At 31.9% G+C, this 24,337-nt stretch overlaps 1 protein-coding gene across 1 annotated transcript; it reads left to right on the top strand.

Moving 5' to 3' along the window:
- Window positions 1–13,013: 13,013 nt before the first annotated feature.
- LOC142637596 (expansin-A15-like) lies at window positions 13,014–14,843 on the top strand. Its single transcript, XM_075811777.1, has 4 exons — window positions 13,014–13,106; window positions 13,281–13,425; window positions 13,651–13,939; window positions 14,224–14,843. The coding sequence occupies exons 2-4, from the start codon at window positions 13,299–13,301 to the stop codon at window positions 14,531–14,533; spliced, it is 726 nt and encodes a 241-aa protein (XP_075667892.1). The 5' UTR covers window positions 13,014–13,106; window positions 13,281–13,298; the 3' UTR covers window positions 14,534–14,843.
- The last annotated feature ends 9,494 nt before the right edge of the window (window positions 14,844–24,337 follow it).

Here is a 24,337-nt window from a genome sequence, read left to right as displayed (position 1 = left end):
CTCGAAGTCTTCTTTCCCTCTAATCGCACTTGATTTCTAGGGTTTTCAGTGTTTAATCGTTCATTTTTTTTGTCTGTTTGGTTGCCGAGAAAATGTTAGGGTTAGGAAGTGTAGTGTGACTGTTTGTTGCTTGAATATGTTGCAAATTTGAACTTTACTATCGTAAGTAGCTATCGCTTTGTGTGGATTTGATTTTGTTGATATGTAGGTTTTGCTTGGAATTTGCAAAAGAGCGTTTGATGAATTTCAAAGCAATAGTGTGATTAGTGAGTGATCGGAGAGTGAAAGTTGAGTTATGTTGCTTTCAAATCTTAGTGTGAATTGTGTGAAAATGAGTTAAAGAGTCAATGTGATTAAAGTTCTTCATATTATTCAATTCTTCACGATTGCTGCGGGTGGATTTGATTTTGTTGATATTTTTGGTTGGAAGAGAGATGCAGGTTTTGATTGATTTGAATATCAGAAACAGGTTGAACTATTGCCACATTGAAAATCTATCTAGTGGAGAATTTGAGTTAGAAGTTTTCTATGGATAGTAAAATTGATTATGTGGAGTTGGATGGTTATGGGAAATTACTTGACCTAGTGATGTAGTTAAAGAAGAATTTATGGGGCATTTGCCTCTTTTCTTTTCATTTTTCTGATTTGTGTGGGGGGGGGGGGGGGGTGATATCCAATCATGTATTGGAAAATTCAATGGTAAATTTGAGTTTAGAGTTTAAACGGATCCTCGGTATAGCAATGTTGAATTTGACGGTATCCAAATTTAATAGTCTTTGTTTTATAACATTGTTGAGGATTTGGGAGTCTTGTCACGGCCGTTGAGGACAAGTTTGGGAAAGATGGTTCTATTCTTTTAACATGTGCTCGAATGAATGAATGAATGTCTTGAATGCTGTATGTACTATGTCTTGTACATGAATTAATGGTGTCTTTGCACTACTTATTTATGTTATCATTTTGGATTACGGTTTCTCCAAATTATTAGGTGAGTAAGTAATTTTCTAAGCAAAATTTACGAGAAAATCAAAGGAAAGTGAAACATAATGAGCTTTTCGAGGCTTTGAGGATTGGAAAAATTTTGCTGCCATTCAAATTAGGAAAGTTATAAAGCGTATTGCTACTTACCGAAACTTCTAGCATTCTCATTAACACACAAGACAGACCATTTTGTTATTATCAAAATATATTCTTTGTTGTTGGTCCCTTGAAGTGTAAATTATTAGCTCTCACTTAGTTGGTAATAGCAAATGCCTTGCTTTGTCTGAGTTTCTTTCCGTACCTTTGAAGAGCTTATTGAAGTCCATCACTCAAACAACTCTTGAATTCTTGATTGTATTGATTGTGGATTTGGAAATTTAGGTACCAATCAAGCATTACGATTACTTTTTTTCTTTGCTTGAGATGGCACTGTTTTTCATGTGCTTGAGAATCCCGACTAACATGTTAATTTAGTGTTATTCTTGTTGTAATACGAGTGGTAAACTATTTAGAATGAACCATATATTGCACAGTCAAAGCTATTTAGAATGGTCGGTCCCACTTTTGGCCCGTACTTTTCCGAAATGAGCCGATTGAACCTACGATTCGGTTTGAAGTTGAGCTTCGTTTTTTTTCGTTTGTTTTCGTTTTTGTGTTTGTAGGTCTTCCATTGTTACCTTCTTCTCGGCTCGGCTCGATCGGACGCCGGATACGAGTTTTTCAATCGTGTCTAATTCGGGTAATTTTTTTTTTTTTTTCATTTCGATACCCTTTTGGTGGAATTGGATTTGTAAAATGCTAAAATGATATATTGGGCAATTTATATTGAGAGTTCGGATCTTTGAACTTGTTAACTTCTTTGTTTGTATTATATGATCTTATATAAATCAGAGTGCAATTCACTTTTTTCTGACTTCATTTATTGTGTAATTAAAGATGGGAGTTTAGTTTGTTTAATAAAATTGAATTCTAATAAGGAGCTACAACCTTTGTCCAAATATTTGACCGTCAAACTAATACTCCTCCTAGTCTTTACATCAACAACACCCACAACCTTTGTCCAAATCTCTCTCTCTCTCTACGAAACTAAGTACGGTCATTAATCTTCCATAGCTACCCGGAGTAAATCCCTCTACTCATGTTTTGAGTTTAACGTTTGCTTGTGTTTTTAGCTTCTTTTTTTTTTGGTTTTGATCACATGTAGCCTTTGGTATTTGATCTCTTGTTTTGGGGTCTTCATAAGTTTCTCTTTGTTGTTATTGTTAATATTTGCTTTGGAAACTCAATTGAATTTGAAACTTTTGAAATTACGGTGTGAAATTTTTTTTTGTAACATTTTATATGCTTATGTTCGGTGTGAAATGGAATATGATGTTGTTGCCAATTTGGAATTGAAGTTTGGATATTTTTAGGTGACAATTGGGTTTGGAATTAGGTTTTAGTTGGGGTTTGTTTGGATTCGAGAATGTGTAGCTTGTTTGAGCTACTTTTATTAGGTATTGGAATTTGGATTGGCTTGACATTTACGCGAAATTTGAATATAAGGATATTTGGATTGAAGTTTGGATTTTTAGATGAAAATTGGGCTTTTTTTAGTGCATTGGATTTTGCAGGCTTTTATATTAGTTAGGGTTTGTTTGGAAAAATAAATAAAGGGTATTTAGAATTGGGTTTTGGATTGGCTTGACATTTTTGTTTGAGCTGGTTTGTGTGGATAAAGAGTAAGTGTGGGGGAAACGTGTTGGAATTGGGTTTTCACGCGCTTTCGTCTTGCGTGGCTAACCATTAGAATAGGTTTGGCAATTCTAGATAGGATCTTGCAATGGGTCATAGAAGGGGGATTCGGCTTGTGTCTTATATGCGAAGTGGTGGGGAGAGTGAGAACCACTTGTTTTTGGAAGGAGTCCTAAGGTTTATTGGGATGACATTGTTGATTGGGGTGAGAAGAACCTAAAAGGAAGGAGTATGAAAATTTGTGGTTTGTAAATTAGCTTTTGGGGCCTGCGTTTATCATATTTGGCACCGAAAGGAGTTCTCTTATTCATTGTGGTACTCTGTTAGAACAGAGGAGACCATTGTGTGCGATATCAAGTGGGTAGTTCAAGCTAGGGTGGAAGCCAAATGGTGCTACTACAACTCAATCCTTCTCAGGGCTTTATGTTGTAAATGGGTATTTCCTCAACGTAATTATTAAACCTTCGATCGGCGGGATGTGACGGTGATTTTGGTTGTTGTTTCGAGATAGTTTCTTGCGGGTTGATTTGTGTTGGTTTGGTTTGGTTAGATGTGTGCTTGTTGTACAATGTTCCTTTGTTAATAAAAATTTTGTTCATCCAAAAAAAAGTATCATTTCTTTCTTACATGATTGCTTGGCCGCCGCTTGGACTTATATGAAAGATCTTGTTAATATTTCTAATTGGATATTAATTTGTTGGTTTGTTTAAATGCTAAAGTAGTGCTACTATATGGTTTGGTTTTGTAGCAACTATGGAGGATTCGAAATGGGTTTTGGATTTTTTGAACTTTCTGCGGGGAGGGGGCACTTGGAAGACTTTTGGTGAAGTGGTTTATTGGATAACTAAAGGGTTTCTTAGGGTGCTGAGAAAGTGAGGAAAATTGTTGGAACTACCTAGCTTGAGATAGTTTTGTAAAAACTATAGGGAAATTTGAACTGAATTTTCGATTCTTAGTGAGTTTAAATCTGGATCAGCATAAAGGTTATATTTTTCTGTGAAACTTTGAATGTTAATTCTTTTTTGTTTGGATGCTGAAAAAGTATGGGGAAAGTAAAACATAAGTTTACTATCTAACATAAGTTTGACAATCTTTTGTTTGTGCTTCAACTGCTTGGGTCTTCATTGTTAAATTTCTCCTGTCCTTCGCCCTGCCAACATTGCATCCACTGTTTTAAACTGCTTTGTAATAAACTAGGACTTAAACTACCTCAGCTTTTGTAGATAAATAAATCACATGCATGACATTTGACAACATCCAAGAAATATGGCTCACAAGCAATTGATTGTTTTACAGGTTCCTCCCGGGACGGCAAGGCTAGCACGGCCATAAACAAGGGGAGGATATACATATCTAAGACCAGCCCACAAAACGTCTTAGATTCATACCTTTATAAGAATCATTGAGGGATTTGTGTAGTTTTTGATTACGCTAAAGTCGATAAGTGATAGGCCTAGACACTGTGTGTACATTAAAGCTATGGTATATTGAAATTTTTCGGGGGGATTTTATAGATGCTTCTCTCCCCTAATGATTGTTTGATCATACAGGATTGTTGATACTTTTCACTTTGTGTATTTGGGTTCTTGTGCAGTCCTTTAATTTCTTGTTTTAAGCTTTTTTAATCAATTGCCAGGTTTATGGTTGGCATCAATTTGCCACCACTTGCTACCATGTCTAACTTCATGAATGTATATATATATATATATATAGTGCATGATTGTGGTTTTTTTTTTTTAAATAAAATAAAATCTTATTTTGAGGGTCAAGAGACCCCTTAAATAACCTTATTTATCAAGGGTTGTAAGTATAAATCTTTTAAACCTTGGTAAAAGGTTATTTAAGGGTCTCTTCACCCTCAAAATAAGATTAGAGCACTTGTTTTGAGGGGCACGAAGGCTCTCAAAATTTCTTTTTCGACGGTATATGTTTCAAAGGTTATCAAGGGTCGGTTGGACTCTTAAAATAACTTCTTTCAAGGTTTTTTAATACTTTTTTTAGGGGTTTTGACCCTTGAAAAAAGTCTAATTTGTTGTAGTGAATGTTGATCCTAAATATTACATGGAGATGGTTATTCCAACCTTCTCAAAAAAAAAAGAAAAAAAAAGAAACCTGCATGAACTGTTGATGATCCAAATTTGCAGACAAAATAAATCAATGATGCAAAAGGATCACAAATGTGTCAGTTGTCACAGCTATATTGATAGTGAAATGGTATAGATAGATATAACGTACATATCTTTTCTAAACTGAATAAAAATCTTGTATTATACTTCAACAATCGTTAACTATCATATGTCCTTCGTTTTTTTTTTCCTTATAAAGTAATCAAAGTTTAAAATTGACTAAAATTAGACACATGACATATTGCACTCGGTGAAATATAAAAAATGAAATACTCAAAAGTGGGCAGAGGGTTTTTATTTTTATTTTTAATCCTTATAAATGGGGCATAGAGAAGACAAGAAAGGATAAGTTTGTGTATTGGCTGTATAATGTTGTCTAATGGTGTGTGCAATTTGATTTAGGTGGGGTGAGGTGCTATTAATGTAGGTGTAGATTTTTGTGGACAAAAATTGAGGATAATGAAGAAAGAGAGAACGAAACTATTTCATCACTCTTGTTTCATTCAAAGCATGTATCTGTAATACTGGTCTGAGGCAGGCAACACTGCAGCAAGGGGACTGGTATTTTCTGATCACACATTAGCTGCATATGGAAGGACAATTATAAATACGTTTGTGTATGGTCTATTTAGGTTATAAGGGTATCTAGGATTTGAAAGACATACTGGACCTTCCCCTTAAGTCTTCATCTCATAAATAAGGATCATAGACATTAGGCAAATTTCATGGAAAGGTAAAATGTTTAAGCAGTTGCTTCCTAATAATTAACTAGGTTTCAATAATGAGATGTAGGAGCCCTAATTTGTACATTGTGTACTTGTCGGGCTGATGCATGTGAGCTACAATCATTGATATAAGTAACATTACATAACAACCACCACAGCCATCATCTAGCTTTAGTCCCAAAATTTTGGAGTTTGTTATTAATGTTCAACTGATTAATAAGGGTTGACCACATTATTTTCAGCTATTGTATTTTATTTGAAATTATAGTACTCTTGTTATTTTTTTTTTTCAACAATAAGAGCCACCCATATATTTAAGTGAGTTTTTTTTTTTTAATCTTATCTTTGGTCTTGCATTCTCACTTATTTATTTTAAAATTCTCATTTCAACTACCGATATCCATTATTCAACTTTTTAATAATAAAAATCTCTTTGAAACTTTAATGAAAAAAAAAGAAAAAAGAACTAGTGCATATATGTCAATAAAAACCCCCTTGATAGATTTTGAGGAAGTCAGAGTTGATGTGAAATTGATGTGAAATTCCAGGTACGTTATCTAACCTAGGGTTTTTGATTTTTTTTTGAAATCACAGTAATTGATGATAGATTACAAATTGAAATTTGAGGAATTTGTACAAGACTAGCATGTTGATCTTGTCAGTCGTCAAGGCTAAGGTAGTCCCTTTTGTGAGAGACTTTTTGAACCAAACCCATCTGGAAGGCACTTTTTGTGCTTTTCACATCAACTCTAACGTCCTCAAAATCTATAATAGGTGTTTTGATCGGAATGGTAATCAAAAGTAATGATGGAAATTTCACACGATGATCTTGATGGAGTGGCTCAATTGAAGAGAGAGAGAGTGAAGAGGTGCCCTCGGGTTTGTTCTTTGGGATTTAGTGTGTTTGATTCAGTTTGTAATATGTTTTTCATTTAAAAGGTGTTAGAGTAAAGGCAAGTAGATAGGTGGGCATAGGGTTGTAGATGAACCAAGCCAATCATGAATAACTCAGGCTCGGCTCGATAAAAAGGTTGTTTATGTTTGTTTGTTTATAAATAAGTCAAGCTTGAGCTTTATGTTTAGGCTTGTTTAATAAACAGGCCGAGCCCAAGCAAAAAAATTTGTTCACGAGCAAGTTCGTGAGCTATTAGACTTGATACACAACAATTCAAGCATAGATTCATTTATAAGTTTATATGTGTTAGCTAAATATACTCATTACACATATTTTAATAATGACATGGCCAACATGAGACCACTATCTATATTACCTTAATTTTTTTTCCTTTCCTTTAAACTGATCAAGAACCACTTTAGACTATAGTTACATTTAAAAATAAATAAATAAATAATTAAATAGGCCACATATGATCCTTTCCTATCAATCATCTAAAGTAAAATTATGAAACATGTTAGTATTTTCTCATTCATAATAGTTACAAGCAGGTATTTTTCTAGTCCTTCACCATCTAACGTGAATGTAAAAATTGTATTTTGAACAATTACTGAAATTGTAGACAAAGAATGATGAATGAATGAATTTAATTATGTAAATTATTAATTTGAACAATGGCTAATCATAAGTAAGACTAGATGCATGATAAAGTGAGTATACTATTTTCTTTTTCTTTTTTCTTAATTTTAGAGATTTAAGCATTTAATAATGTAATTTTTTTTAGATCTCAAGCTTAAAAACTTGACTTGAGCTTGAATTTGAGTTTAATATTAAGCTTGAGTTTGGCTTGATTAATTAACCAAGCTAAGCCAAGCCAAGTTCAAGTTTTTTGGCTTTCCCACGAGTTTAAGCTCAAACACTATTTTTAGGCTTGTCACAAGCTCAAACGAAACTCGGGCTTTTGATTTTTTCTGACGAGTCAAGCTTGAACATGCACTACTCGACAAAATTTAGATCGTTTACAACCCTAGGTGGGCAAAATTCTATTAACAGATCTGACTATAGCTGGGTAAAGTGTCAATTTTTAAACATCAGATAAACAAAATGTTTTTGGGGCAAACAGAAGGTGGGCAAAGTTTAATTTGCCTCTTTTTTTTTTTTTTAATCTTATTCTTACTCTTGTATTCCCACTTATTTATCTTAAAATGCTCATTTTAGTTAATGATATACATTATTCAACTTTTTAATAATAAAATCTCTTTGAAACTTCAATGAAATAAAGAAGAATAAAAAACTAGTGCATGTATACCCATCCATTTCAACATGAATTATGCACCTTTAGTGGTGCATGTATATACATGCACATCCATCCATTTCAACAACGAATTATGCGCCTTAAGTGTTGCTAATTGAGTGGTGCACTTGAGGAAAGCAAGGACATTGATATCTTAAATATAAGGATTTTACTAACGTATATTCTTAGGCACACATTAGTATACTATTTTTAGAAAAAAATTTATCAAAAATTTAAAAAATTTTGACAACTTTTTTGATTTTCGATAAAATTTTTGTAAAAATGAATTTATTAGTGTATAACATACATTAACCAACCTTAAATACAAATGATGAAAATTTTGTGTGTAACATAGACCTAATTGGATCAAGAATTGCACTTTATGACACATTCTGTATGAGCTCAAATGATTGTAGGTATCACATGGTTTACGAAATGCTGATGCATGTGAACAAGTAGGTGCAGGTATCTACTATTACTCTATGTACTATATATACTTAAAACGACTGTTCATATACCAATCAAGCTCAGGCTATCTTTCAACCGTGGGTCCAATCAAGTAATTGAACTATGATGCATTGTCATTTTCCTTGACAATCTTGCTAAAGCTTAAAAGCAATGCCTTCCAGCTTCCACACTTCTGTGTGCAAAACAGTGAAAGCTCAATTAAATTAGCAAGCCTCAGTGTTTTTAGACTTTCAAGTGTAAAAAAAATCCACAAAAGGAAGCCCCCAAGCTTCAAACAGACACAGCTTCTAATTAATAGTGCATTTTGATCACCATGAAACCCAACCTAACCAAAATTCCATTCTCCTTATTATTAGCTAAATGGTTTACTTAATTAAGGGACTACATTCTCTGCTATATACTTACATTCTAGATAAAGTGTCATAAATGATATAAGATTTTATGTAGTATAAACTGGGGGACCAAGTGAATTCTTTGTTTGAAGTTCGAGGGTAAAGAAATTTGTATTATTTGGACAACATGGAACCCACATTCTCATGAGTGGGCATCTCGGGTTAAATACTGTCATCTCCTATTTTAAAAACTGTGAAAAACCACATGAAGTTCGAGTCCCCGCCCCTTTTAGTGAAATTCCCACAGGATCACATTTTGAATTTAAATGTTAAAAGACATTTGTAAGAAAGAAGGGAAAAAAAAATGCATTTATGTTGGTCACACGTTATTTGGAAAATAGTAAGTCCAAGGATACACAAAATTTTATAACGATTTAGAGCCTGTTTGGTACATGTGTTTAAACACATATTTTCAATTTTTAAACAACATTACACATATTTCTATACACTTTCTCACTCGCACGTATTTTTAAAAAATATAAATAACATTACTAAAACAACGTTGTCAAATGGTCCCTTAGTGTTGGATGCTGGAGCTAGAAATTTCTATTTGAGGGGACAAATTATGGTATTAAAAAACCGATCAAAATAAATTTAAAAAAAACACACACACACACATATATATATATATATTATATTAAAAAGAACTTATCATCTTACTGAACTCTAACGAGCATGTATAAAAATTTTCTAGTTTGTTCTAAGCATGTATAAAAAAAGAAAATAGTGATTCTCTACTTTTGACAAGACAAAACATAATTCGTGATTTTTGTGCACATTAAAAAAAAAAATCATGACAAAAGAAACTTTTAATAAAAAAAAGGATTTTTTTTTTGGAAACTTTATTAGGGGCCACCCAATTGTTTTTCAGGAGTAATTATTGGGTACTCTAGGAGTATCATAAATGCATACTCATCTCTCTCACATAATTGTAGGTCTCACTAATTAAATTTATAGTGAGGTCTATAATTTAGGTGAGAGGGAGAGTACGCATTTATGGTAATCTCGAAATATTCAATAATTTTCTGTTTTTTAGGCCACTGCCCATGTTAATAGTTATTTATTTATTTATTTAGGAAGGTCATTATAAGATTTTCTCATAATTTAGAGCCAAGTTAAAACTTTGAATGTTTAAATGGTAAAATGTTAAAAAAATACATATCTTATAAAATAATTTAAATGGAGAATGACCTCATTAAGTCCGCCACTATAACTATTGACGTGACCTGTTATGATTAACATAAAATAAAAATAGTATGTAGAAGTAATATTATTTTTATCATAACCTACCACCTTAGCAAATTATGAAAGATATTATGTTATGAAAAAAGTTTGTGCCCCTAAAATTCCTCTATGAGAGAAAAAAAAAGTGTCTTATTATCCAAAATAAATGGGATCTAATTGACTATCGTATATGGCACACAACTAGCTCTTTATTCTTTGTTGACTAGGAATCCACGTTCAAAAGAAGGGACTTGATAAACATTTTCATTATTGTCCACCATAAAGTAGCTTTATACTTTATACCTTAATCTATCGGAATTTATTCCATTAGAAGCCTCAAAAGCATTCCAAAATTATGAAAAATTCTCTCTCTCTCTCTCTCTCTCTCTCTCTCTCTCTCTCTCTCTCTCTCTCAAAACGACAGCAAATATCTTAAAATCCATTGCTTTGATCTTCAACAATGAATTTTAAGTACTCAGTTACTCCTTAGTTGTCAGATAAGTATTTAGGACACTAAAGACACCCAATTTAGTCCAAAGGCACACCCTTTGTCCTTTGTACTAGATAGGGTTTCAATTGATCATGAACTTAACATGAATAATATATCCATTACCTTAAAAAAAATAAAAAAATAAAAAGAATAAAATCCAAGCTTTTGTAACAAAGTAACTTTTATCATCTAAGAAATCTAGAGAAGATCTTGTGCTTTAAGTCTTTAGCCACTTATCCTATGTTGTGCAAAAAGGACATGGGTCCATAGTTAGGGGGCAAGACATGTGGTCTAAAAAGAACAGTACCAGTAGTTTTTCCGTAATCATGACAAATTTCGCCAAGGAAATTTGTAAGATCAATGAAAAATCAAAGTATCATAGGTGCTCTCATATGTAATGCAAAAAGAAGAAGAAGAAGAAGAAGAAGAAGAAGAGGAAATTAGATTGCTTGTTTTGATTGAATTCCCACAAAAAGAAAAACAGAACTCACAAGAGAGGCCAACCTCTTTTTGGAAAATTGGCAATTTTTGGTCAATCCAGATAACCGGTCGTCTTTTTCTGAATGATAAAAATGAACATGAAAAGGGGACATTCTCTCTATGGAAAAAAAATAGTAACGTGATTTATTAAAAGGATCAGAATGGCTGTACCACATTTCTATGTATGTTCTAGGTTTCAGTCAAGTATATTATGGCAATGAGAGACTTTTAAAAAAAAAAAAAATTGATGGGTAAAGGATGACAGGTTAGATTGTACAATTTTATACATGATATAATGGTGTGAACTTAGTAAAAACTCTTATTGCCCAATAAAGCATAAACATTTTTTAGCAATTACATTTCTAATAAATAGTTATGTTGGTGGTATATTGGTCGCGAGTGCGCACATACACAAGCATAAATATATTGGTTTTTACTGTAACGGCATGTATGCCTTGGATTTTGAAAATTACAACCATATATATTCTACACCACTTGAATGCATTATCATTTCTGGAAATGGCTAGCTTAAAATTATATAATCTAGCCATTTTCAGAATATATGTTAATTTTCAGAATATAATAGTATAGAATATAATACATTTTTGAAAATGTGTTAATTTTCAAATTGCTTTATCCATTTATAAATTAGATTTTCAAAATAAAAATTATATATATAAAATAAAAAAACACATTTTTTTTTTCTACAAAATAAGACCGCTAAAAAAAAAAGTATCAATATTACACAAGCGAAGCGCGTGTAATGAGAGTAGTTTTAAATTAACTAAAGAATAAATCAACGGTATTGTTGAGGATTATGGACCTATACAATTTACTAAGAAGTAAATTATTTGGGGGGCGGGGGAAATTCTCACACACAAACTTTACTTGCATGGTTTGGTCATATATGCCAACGTCCATCCAAACAAGTGGTTAATATTTCCACTATTACAATTGAGTACTGTATAATTTACATATATGAACTACCATCTATAACTCATATGTTATGAGAAAGTTGTGAATAATTAATTTGTCGGTTGTGAGATTGGATATTTAATTCTTATATCGACATTCTCCGTTCTCCATGTTTGTAGGGATTATGTATTTTGGAGGTCAATATTCCACAAAGGGTTTCAAAAACCATAAAAAAAAATGTGCTGTCCCTTGTTAATAAAAATAATGAGAATACCCTTTAAGCCCTTAGGTATTTTAATAAGTAAGGCAAAACCTTTTCCTCCATGAATGCCCATTAATATGATTGACATTAATTAAATTAAAAAAATAAATTTTGGCCACTGTCTTGAAGAAATCTAATTGACTGAATTGATTTGGGCAGAAATTCAGTATGTGATAACTTTTCTAAATTTTTAGTATTCTTTAAGTATTGCATAAATATATTGTTGAACAAGAATATAAGTCTATTCAAGTTGAGGAAATGAAAAAAAAAAAAAAGTGTGTAAAAATACCTAAATAACACTACTAAAAGCAAATAAAAAAATTACATGTCAGTTAAGTATGTGGGATATTATATAATTTTGAATTAGATCAAATGACAAAAAAAATTATATGTGGCCATGATTAGTTTGTTAATGATTAATAGTGAACTACAAAGTTTTGGTACTAGTACTTAGTAGTTGTTGTTGTCCTTGTCTCAATATTGTACAATGCTGATATCTAAAGGATTTGAAGTTTTAAACTGCATTTTTTTCTTGGTTATTAGATATTCTTCTAACCTCTTAATGATACATGGGACGTTTTAATGCTAATAGACAGTAAGTTGATAGACATGAAGAATGAAATTAAATAAATGTGTTAAACTTGATCCAAAAACAGGCAAAATGATAGTAGTTCTCACAACTATTTGCTTCATTAACTAACTTTGCAGAGTTATTAATTTGCTGCACTGAAAAATTCCCATCTTGTCTTCCTCATGCAGCCAATATCGGTTTACATGGTAAGTGCTATACAGAAAAAAAGTTATGAACTCAGGCAATTCCATTCACCGTGCGGTCCGTGCCCCACTTATAATACAAGGATATTTATTCCAAGTCCAGGCGGTTTCACCTCTCACAACTGCTTTCATCTGCACTAAGATGAAAATAAAGTTTCAACACAATTAAAGAGTACCAAAAGGTTCAAAACCACTTGCTTTATGCATTCCCTTACGAATTGCATGGTCCCCAACAGCTCAAAGATGAGTCAGGTTTGTCGGTCAGGTTTGATGTTGACTCACGTCTATTTATTCCTGCCTCTCAAACCCTCCCTCTTCATTTCCAAAAACAACTTCTTCTTTCAAGGTTATGAATATTCCTTATGCTTCTTCTTCTCCTTCTTCTAAGCTTTTCTTCTAGTTTTCTAGTGACTTTTAAGGATAAGAATTAGTAATGTAGTTGCACTTTTTAGTCTTTGTTGTGTTTTAGAAGAGTTTACTTTCATACATAATGCTAAAGAGCTAGTTTGCTTTTGTGCAGGAATTTAATTTGTTAAAAATGGCACTTTTTGGTTTCTTTCTAGTGGGGTTTGTCTCTATGGTCACATCTGTTCATGGGAATTATGGGGGTTGGATAAATGCTCACGCCACTTTCTACGGTGGAGGTGATGCTTCTGGGACAATGGGTATGTAAATTTTGTTAAATTGACCTCAATCTAGCTTTATAATGTTCGTAGATAAGAGCCACTTACTTTAAGGTCAAATGATATTACTTGGTATTTTCAACCAAGATGTTCACTTCAAAGTTCGAATATGTTCTTTCTCACTTAAAATGCATCAATTTTTTTTTTCTTTTTCATAGATAAAAATGTTTGTCATAATAATGTTCATTCTCTTTTTGGGTTTTATAGGTGGGGCTTGTGGATATGGAAACCTGTACAGCCAGGGTTATGGGATTAGCACTGCAGCACTGAGCACTGCATTGTACAACAATGGCCTTAGCTGTGGAGCATGCTTTGAAATTAAGTGTGTGAATGATGCACAATGGTGTCTCCCTGGCTCCATTGTGGTCACTGCCACTAATTTTTGCCCACCAGGCGGCTGGTGTGACCCTCCTCAACAACACTTTGACCTCTCTCAGCCTATCTTCCAACATATTGCACAGTATAGAGCTGGAGTTGTTCCTGTAATTTACAGAAGGTACATAGTCTATAATGGGCATTTAACTTGAGAATTTTCTTCTCCTAGTTTTCTATAGACTGCTCATGACTTACTAGTTGTCTCAAAACCTGTTACGTGAGATTTTTTACTTAAATTTTTTTTTTATCTAATGGGAAATAAAGTGGAGATAAGATTTAAACTCAAAATTATATGCTATAATATTATGATAAATTACCAGTTGAATTTTAACTGTTAAGGACTGTTGAATTTAATTACTTTAACTATTAATCTAATGAAGTCAAATTCTATATCGTGTTTTTCAGGGTAAGGTGCAGGAGAAGAGGAGGTATTAGGTTCACCATCAATGGCCATTCATACTTCAATTTAGTCCTTGTCACTAATGTCGGTGGGGCTGGTGATGTGCATTCTGTGGCTATCAAGGGTTCAAGAACTGGCTGGCAAGCAATGTCAAGGAATTGGGGCCAAAACTGGCAGAGCAATTCATACCTCAATGGGCAAAGACTCTCTTTTCTTGTCACAACAAGTGATGGCCGCAGTTTGGTTTCATACAATGTTGCTCCGGCTAGTTGGTCCTTTGGACAAACATACACCGGCAGGCAATTTCGTTATTAACCATCCCTAGCTATAATTAACCTCTATCAAGCATTGTTACATATATAGTGTCTACCAAAGTATGGTATAAGGCTACATGGTCAAAAAAATCTTAAAGATTTTAGATATATATGTATATTGGCTCAAAATGAAAGGGGTTGCTTTAAAAGGGCCCTTTTCAATTTGAAATATGAGTGTGAGTTTTTGTAGTTCATGTTATGCTTTGTTTTGAAGCCTGTAGAACTTGTTTAATTAGCAGAGAGTGAGAGAGATATATTCTGTTAATGGAAGTTTGCACTACAAATTAAAAATGCTAGTTATATTCTGTTAATTGGTAGTATAATTATTTGCTACATGCCGCCAGACATCAAATTATGGAAGTATTCAATAGTGCTTTATATCAGAAGGCATCCATGCTTGCTTCTGTAAGGTTATTGTCACAAGCTTTAATAAGCTGCATGTGCCTCTGTCTGTATTTATGATATTATTTTAATGTAATAGTAGAATTTAACTTTTTCTAGCCAAGGATGATGTATTCTCAACTATTATTGAAGTCATCATTTTTCAGAGACATTATTTGAATTGCACGTGCAAAGAGTTTATTGCTAAAAGCCTTAAAAGCCTTTATTTTTTTCCTTAATTTTTATTTTTTTATTTTTAATAAGAAAAAATTGGTACAAGAAGTAACCGACTTCCCTATCTAACTATGATCATAATAACATCTTTTATCTACGACCTCATGATAACAGCAGACAGCAATTGCACGAGTAGAAATTGGTAATAGTAATAAATTACAATTGGTAATAGTAATAAATTACTACTAACGTAGATTGTTAACAAATTGGCTTTTACCCATAGCTGTTATAATAATGTAGATGTGCCCTCATGGCTAATGTGTAACTATATATGGCTGCATAACTTTTAAGTTATGATGATTTAGATGTATCCTCATTCCTCATGATTCATGACAAATGTTCCTTTTAACCATGTCCCATTAATACTTCAATTGGTTGGAAAAAAAAAAAGAAAAACTAACACCCATTAATCAGTAGTTGAGTCGGGTTTTTCTTTGAGTGGGTGCACATGTAACTCTAAATAATCAATAAATTGATTCTATATTATTTGTATAGAAAATTAAGTTCATATTTCAACTATTATCGTTCATATTTTGAAAATGTTGTGCAATTACTTTATCATTTAGTGCGGTGGTTGTTATACACATTGTGTGTGACATATTTTACCCTATCAATAATGTTATTAAAAAAAATTGTTTCTCTCATTGAATGTAACTTTGTATACACATTATGCACATGTTTTACCGGGTAACTCATATTAAGGTACGACCTCTTGTGTGTTTTAATTTTTAATAGATGACTTTTATATAATATTATATTTGTATATACATAATATTTTGATAGGAATAAGTAACATTAAGATAATAATTCATATTATAAATGAAATCAATCATAAAAAATGATGACTTAAAAAATATATTTGAGCATTTATATGCTTTATAACCTATGGAATAGTTTTTTTCTCAAAAAAATTGTCCAGATTTTGAAATAGAACAAAACTTAAGTATAATACTTAGATGATGTTCTTTAAGTTTCTCTATTAATTAGTAGTTGAGTCGGGATTTTCTTTGAGCGGGTGCACATGTAACTCTATCTAATCAATACATTGATTCTATTATTTGTATAGAAAATTAAGTTCATATTTTAACTGTTATCGTTCATATTTTGAAAATGTTGTGTGATTACCTTATCATTAAGAGTAGTGGTTGTTACACACATTGTGTATAACAGATTTTACCCTATCAATAATGTTATTAAAAAAAAGTTTCTCTCATTGTTTGTAACTTTGTATACACATTACAGACATGTTTTATCGAATAACTCATATTAAGGTAAGGTAGAATTAAATAGGAGTGCATGACCTCTTGTGTGTTTTAATTTTTAATAGATGACTTTTATATAACATTATATTTGTATATGCATAATATTTTGATAGGAATAAGTAACATTAAGATAATAATTCAAATTATAAATGAAATCACTCAAAAAAAAATGATGACTTAACAAATATATTTGAGCATTTATATGCATTTTAACCTATGGAATAGATCTATTCCATAGGTTATAACTCTAGAGTTTGTTTCTCAAAAAAATTGTCCACATTTTGAAATAGGACAAAACTTAAGTACAATATTTAAGTTTTTTTCTTAAAATTCAATCATGTGTCTTTATTTTTCTCTTAAAATTCAATCATGTGATTTTTTTTTCTCATGAAATGAAAATATATTTTTAATTAAATAAATTCACATTATTGAATTTCAATAAAAAAACTAAAAAAAATAGTACTTATATACTGTAACTTAGTTTATCTTTTAAAATATAAACTACTGGAAAGCTTGCTGTATGGATCTTAAATCGAAGGGTACCTTCTTCTTTTTTTTCTTTTTTTTTTTGGCTTAATAGTTGGAGGGTACGCTTTGGCGGCAGGTAGGTTCACCAGTTCATGTTTTGCTTGTCTCAACTATGGTGAACTTAATTATTTTAGCGTACGTGTAAGAAAGTAAAACATGAAGGTCTGGTCATACAGTTTGGAAATCATTTCCGAAATCCAGCATAAAAGACAACAAGGTACGTGTTCATAATTAAACCTTTTGTCTTGTGGTCTGCGCGCATGCATGAAATAGAGGACAAGAATAAAAAATAAAAATTATTTTATTATTTAGTTTATTTTTATTATTATTTATGAGTTTTATAACACTTTTTGACATTATTTATAAATTTTACTGTACTATTTTAATTAATTTTTATCTTTATTTAAAGTACTTTTAGTAATAATTTTTTAATTTTAATAAAATAAGCGGTATTTAAATACAGACACACCCTAAAGTAAAATGTTTGTAGCAGAGAGAAAAGTAATATTATAGATATAATATTTTTGAGTATGGCAGGTCGGTTTTTTTATGACAATTGTTAAATAATAATTTTTTTAAAAAAATTGATACTATTTTTATAAAAAATATAAAAAAATAAGTTTTTTTTTTATAAATTTTTTAAAAAAATATTTTATAAATCAATATATTTAAAATATCTATTAACTTTTCTCAAAGTATTTTAGCCTACTAAAGTCACTGATTGAATTTGATTTTTCTTTTTAAAAATCATATTCTCTCACACATATATTTATCTCAAAGCCATGGAGTGAAATATTTGGCGGAACAGTTGGCACTAGTAGATTTTTTCATAATTTTTTTTTTCAAATATATATATATATATATTTATATTAGTGCAACATCATTTTTATATTAGACTACTATTTTATCATTTTTATTATATATTAATTACTTCAAATCACACCAACAATTACGAAAAATTGTGTCAATAAACTTGATAAATATTCACTTGAAATTGATCAAAAAGCTCCATGGGAATGCAAAAAGCCCCATAACGAGTTAGAGAGATGTAGAATTAGATAATTGGGGTTGGGATATTATAGAAATGGATTCCAAGTGATAAATAAGTGGTAGTTCTGAGTGAAATTAATTTAGAAAGTTGAAGCACCACCGACACATATGGTAGCTGTGAAAGCAGCAAGACAGTAAAGGGAACCACAAATATTCTGGTCCCAAGGCCAAATGCCCTACTGCAAGAGTTTTAATTTCATGTGACTTTTATTCATCTGGCAAAATCAACGCAATGAAAGTGTACATTTTATTCCCTGTTTGGCGTCAAGTTGAGCACTTAATGTCCCAATAATACGCCTTGTTTTTTAGCTTCCAAGTACACGTGAAGACACAAACTAGGCTCTACAAGACTCTAAGAGTAGATATGAAAAACCAGAACCTTATAAAATAGGAGCTCTGGCTAGTGGAAAAGTGATCAGTGGCAAGAGATATGGTGAACAGTGCACACATATAAGGTGCACCACTTAAAAGAAAACTTTTTTCTTCGTAGAGATATATTAGCCCATTAGCATAAACCTAAACTTAATTTTACTTTGTGTGTAAGCCAAGTCTCTTACTTGTACTAGAAGTCTTTTAGTCTAGGGTTTAGTCTACTATATATACACATATTATGGTTCATTGTAACACATGATTTGTATTACACTCTAATATATTATTGATGTAACCCTTTAGGGTTTCCTCTGTGGATATAGGCTGTTAGACTGAACCACGTAATCCTCGTGTGTTATTGTGTTCCATACTTTATGCGTTTCCACATTCATACTAGCATATTCAACATGGTGTATTAATACTAATATTTAACATGGTATCAGAGCCACATTCTTGTGGCTATGGTTTTCTATCCTTACGGTGTATTAAGAGCAATCTTTGTCTTCCTCGGTATTTCTTCGTTGTGTTCATCTTCTTTGGCTTCCTATTGCTGCCGTAAAAGCTTTCTGGTATAGTCATGCAACCGTTAGAAATCGCATCAATACTGTAAAGCCATTGTCATTCTCAAATCATCGTCACAGAGCCAAATTTCATTCAAGAGATCTTCTCAATCTTATCAAATCTCAAGGTTTCATTAAACTTTCATCTTGAATTTGAGAGGGGGTGTTAGAGATGTATTAGCCCATTAACATAGACCCAAACCTAATTCTACTTTGTGTGTAAGCCAAGTCTCTTACTTGTACTAAAAGTCTTTTAGTCTAGGGTTTAGTCTATACTATATATACATATGTTATGGTTCATTGTATTACACTCTAATATATTATTGATGCAACCCTTTAGGGTTTCCCCCGTGGATGTAGTCCGTTAGGCTGAACTACGTAATCCTCGTGTGTTATTATGTTCTATACCTTATGCTTTCGCTTCCGCATCCATATCTATACTAGCATATTCAACACGGTGTATCAATGCTAATATTTAACACTTCAAAAGAATCAAATGTTGAAATCAATGTATCTAAAAGAGAATGTTAAAGACAAAAAAAAATTGTAGTATATTTGCACATTGTGATTAGTGTAACATTACTTTTATATAATTTTACCAATCAAAACATATTATCTCATTATATAAATATATGCTTGTCACTAATATAAATTTCATTATATAGTAATCATAATATTTTAATAATTGTAAAAGAGGTTGTGAAATTCATTGTGCCATTAAACTTATTATATCTTAAATGGTGAGTTTATACTAATAAATAATGGATATTTTGATTGCCGACATAAATCTTTAAGTGATGCTAGAGATACCTTGTATTTTATTATGTAATACTTACAAATTGATATTTTATCAATCATAAAAAGTAGTTCAAATATTATTTTATTATGTTTCTAAAGTTCACCAAGTATATATATATTGCCACATCAATTTGTAAATATTTTGTAATAAAATTTTAATTCTGACTTATATATTGACTTATCATTTACGTGCATTATATATAGTATTGATCCCAAGCTTGTATAATATTTAGAAAAAAAATTGATAGATGCATCATGTGTAGGGAAATTACCACGAAATTCCCAACCTGTGAGAAATAGAAAAATAGAGAAAACACACGTCAAAGAAAATAATCACACGCACAAGACAGTATTTACGTGGTTTGGCAATTTGTCTACGTCCATGAAGTTGCAAAGATTTCACTATTATCAGGAAAAAATACAAAGTGCGACTACAGTCTTTTTCTCTCTCACACGACAACAATAGAAAAAACCTTAATCTCCAAAATAACGTTTTTTTTTTCCTATATCCTGCGCATATGATTCACAATGGATTACAAAACAGTCCAAACCTCCGCTCCATGGACTAAGCCTCAGAAAATCTCCCATTAAAAACCACGTAACATTATTCAGGTCGGGTCGGGTCATCAACCGAATCAAACACAACTAGGCTCCACAAAGCCCAACATCATGTAACTAATAAAGGATGTGTGACATTACAAATAGCCATCTAAATGGGTAAAGAATCTCAATAAAGGTTATGATACTTAATCATAGCTCTTGGTCAAAATATTTTTCTCTATGATTACTTCTTCTTTGAAGTCATTTTAGTGAGAGGATTGGCACTCTGGCCTTGTTCCCTCATAGTCTTTTGCCACATTAGCAAGGATTCTTCTTTTAAGTTTCCAAACAAATTTGTCGCAATGGCTAGTGCAATTCGCTTTGGTTTCGTTGAAAAGCAAAGGAATAAAGTTTGAGTGTGCATTGTGCAAGCATTTCCCAACTTTAATGAATATACGTTCCTGCGATAGGAAGAAATTTATATCAAAGTCAAGATTCTACCCATTTATATATGGTTGCTTTTGTTTCTCAAAAAAAAAAAAAAAAAAAATATATATATATATATATATATATATATTTATATGGTTGGTTTGGATTATAAGAAAAATCATTCTATTATTTCTAAGGTACGTCGTTTTCGTTCACCTATGGTTAAATGGTTTTATACACTAATACTCAGAATCATGCTAGACATAGAGACCCCATATCTTTAATTTGCATTGGCGTGCTACTCACATCTATGTATCTAGCCAAGCTGTATCCATATACTACAGTAATTGCACCGTCACAAGCTAGATACTTCTGTTGCATGTCATAAGAATATTAACATTACAATCAAATATTATATCTTGACTTTAGAGCAGTGAGCCCCAACTATGACTTTAGAGCAAACATTATATCTTGTTTAAATAAGAGGAATAATCATCATCAAGCGAAAAGAGTGATTGCGATAATAACTACTTTCGTATAAGTGATGTGCTTTGAGTTTACGAGAATCATACTCTCCAAAATTGTGAATAAAATTGTTTATCAATTATCTATTTAAAACCCTGTAGACGTGAGAGTCATTTGCACTGGATATGTCACTTAAAAAAAAAAATATATATATATATATATATATATTCTAATTAAATAAGGTGATTGGAGAGAAGATTAGTTGGTCAATTCAGCTATTAGGAAGCTAATTTTGAAATGGTGTTAGCCTGCAAGTTGGCCAAATTACTAGGGAAAGTGATGGGGTCTAACGAGCAAATTGGGATAGATAATGGACCCATGTAGCGGTTCTTTACGTGACAACATTCTTAATTGAAATTTGGTAGTTTGTAGTTACAATTACATCCCACGTTGTTATTAATTGATCAGACAGAATTTCTAGTTGGCCCATGCTTGCATGGGTGGCCACTTCATTGATTAGCCATAGATTTAATAAGGTAGTCATGTTTCTTGGGCTCTAGGACAAAAGCCCAGACTTCATAATCACCCTACCTAGGCCTACCTTGGCAAACAATTTTTTATGGCTGACCAGTAAAGAAATGGTTTTCTAGTTCTTCCATTACTGAAAGTGTAATAATCTTATTGAAGTTGAAAGTAAGCTTAATTAATAAAATCATTCAAGTCTATAAACTTGTTAACACGTTTTGGGTTTGACATTTGCATATAAAATAATTAGGACTTTTCTGTAGAGCTCTTTGAAGTTTTATTTTAAATACCAGCATGAAAACATTGCTCCTTTTTTTTTTCTTTTTTTTTTTATTTATAAAAAAAGCAACACACTGTTTTCCCAAAATCTTAAGGGGCACATCAATCTAGAAAAGGGTCTAATTGTTTAATAGTCTAGACGAACAACACATTCATTCAATTCAAAGCACTTGAGAGTTGAGATTATAAAAAACACAAACACACAGCTTGTCAATGTAAAACTCTTCTATATATAAAGGGTTTTACTAAACCATTTTATGAAATTTTTTATAGAAAAACGAAAAAGTTATCAATTTTTTTAAATAATTTTTTTAATTTTTCATAAAATATTTCTAAAAATAAATGGCTCATTAACCGGACTCATATATAAATACTAAATCCAACTCATTTATGACAACGCCGGTCATGATATTAGTCTCAACACATCAATATATTCATATGAACATCATGGTTTGGTATTAATCCCAACAATGTGTTACTCTGCACACACGCACATTAAATTTTAAAAAGGCTACATAATTAACTTTAGCATTGGGCAATTGGTGTGATTACAAATATTGCATAATTCTAGCTTGGATAATATAAAATTAGCATTTTTCTAGATTGACCGTTCTCCAACAATACCACAAAGTTCATTTTCGCTATATGTCTAAGAAAACTACTTAGCAAAGCAATTTTTTGTGCTTTAACTTCTTCAGATTTTTTTCTTATGCTTTTGCCACTGCAAGATGCCAAGATGGGTGCATTTTTTGTTTTGTTGAGAAACAAGATGGGTGCAGTAAAGCTACCAGCCAAAACAGTTTATCCAAAAAAAGAAAAAAAAATTAAGTGAAAAAAGTTTGTGTACACTGCATTAGCAGACTAAAAAAAATATTTAAGTACCCTCGGAGTATAATGAAATGGTGCTTCCTTCTCTGTTTAAATTCATGATAAGATCTACCATGAATGTAATAAGTGAATCTCACCATGAATGTAAGATAATGAAGCATCATTCACCTTATTTTCATAGTACCTAAGAATTACTTATAGACTAGTACAAGGTGTATTAAATACACAACATAACGGAAGTTACGGAATTATCTAACATACACATTTTTAAAAGTGTATGAAAGATGATCCATGCCATGTTCATCACAAGCAGTCAACACTCCAAAAACGGTGACGTATTCAAACAAACTCATTGTTCAATATCTGTGCAAAATGTGATAAAATATGTACTACCCACCAAGTGTTTTTGATCAAATGCTTGAAAGGAATATCATGTCAAGAATGCAATTAATTGTTAAATCACATGTACTTGAGCTGTTTGGATGTGGATGGGGCCATGCGGGTTTTGAATAATATGCTTTGATGGGATAAATTTTGTTCCCTTACAATCTAGTCGTTAGAATATATACGGTCGACCTTAATTAGTTCACATCTCCCAAAAGTTTTGAGACAGAGACTTTGTTGTTTTTCCCTTACAATTCGGGCATTATTGGACTTATAGAACTTAGGTATCTATGGGAAGCTATTCAAGTTTTGTATAAGTGTGGTCTGAGATAATGTCACTTATTTAACCATTTTTGGCCTTTGTGCTTGTCTTAAAGATTTGAGGTTTGGTTAGCACTTTCATTGTAAGATGGTGAAGAGTGACCTTGAACGCGATGTCTATTTTAGTAGTGCAATTGTTGATATGTACGGGAATTGTGGTAAAACTCTGAATACATGGGAAGTTTTTGATTGTTTGCTTAATTGAATGTGGCCTCCGGAAATAAATCATGACTGCTTACTTGCAAAGTGATTATGAAAATTGTAAACGTTAAGCCGAATGAGTATACATACTTTTTTCTATTTCGCTGAACTCCAGTGCAGGTTTTTCTGCATCAAGACTTGGAGCTAATATTACTTTGCCAAGAAGTCAGGTTTCGAGGACAATATCATTGTTGGGGATGCTTTGGTCATTATGTATTCCAAGAGTGGCAACATCAATGAAGCAAATAAAGAGTTCTCAGATATGATATTTCGAGACACCATTACCTGGAATGCAATGATATTTGCATAATTTTATGCAAATTATGGTAGAGGGAAGCAAATTGTAGAATCTCTCAAGCAGAAGAACCCTTATGATCTGAGGACATTTATACTATCATCAAATATGTATTGCCGAGGCAGGGAAGTGGTATAGAGTCATAAAGATTCGAAAATTGATGAGAAAGAAAGACCAAGAAAGAACCTGGGGTGAGCTGGATTTAGATTAGCAATTTAACCATTACAAAAACATAAAATCTAGTCAAATATATGAGAAAGTAGGGGAATTGGTGGCTAGGAATTGGGACATTCGTCAGATATTGCGGCAGTACTGCATGATGTAGAAGATGAGCTGAAGGAAGATAATCTTTAGTT

The sequence above is a fragment of the Castanea sativa genome, chromosome 1, assembly GCF_040712315.1.
Source record: "Castanea sativa cultivar Marrone di Chiusa Pesio chromosome 1, ASM4071231v1".
NCBI classification, from domain to species: domain Eukaryota; kingdom Viridiplantae; phylum Streptophyta; class Magnoliopsida; order Fagales; family Fagaceae; genus Castanea; species Castanea sativa.
Note: the sequence above shows the minus strand (reverse complement) of the source record. Positions and strands in the feature narration are given on the sequence as shown.

What these genes read in the sequence shown, in the direction of transcription:
- LOC142637596 (XM_075811777.1), top strand. Translation starts at nt 13,299, where the DNA reads ATGGCACTTTTTGGTTTCTTTCTAGTGGGGTTTGTCTCTATGGTCACA. An exon ending in TGATGCTTCTGGGACAATGG is followed by an intron (nt 13,426 to 13,650) that starts GTATGTAAATTT and finishes TGGGTTTTATAG; the next exon opens with GTGGGGCTTGTGGATATGGA. An exon ending in GTTCCTGTAATTTACAGAAG is followed by an intron (nt 13,940 to 14,223) that starts GTACATAGTCTA and finishes CGTGTTTTTCAG; the next exon opens with GGTAAGGTGCAGGAGAAGAG.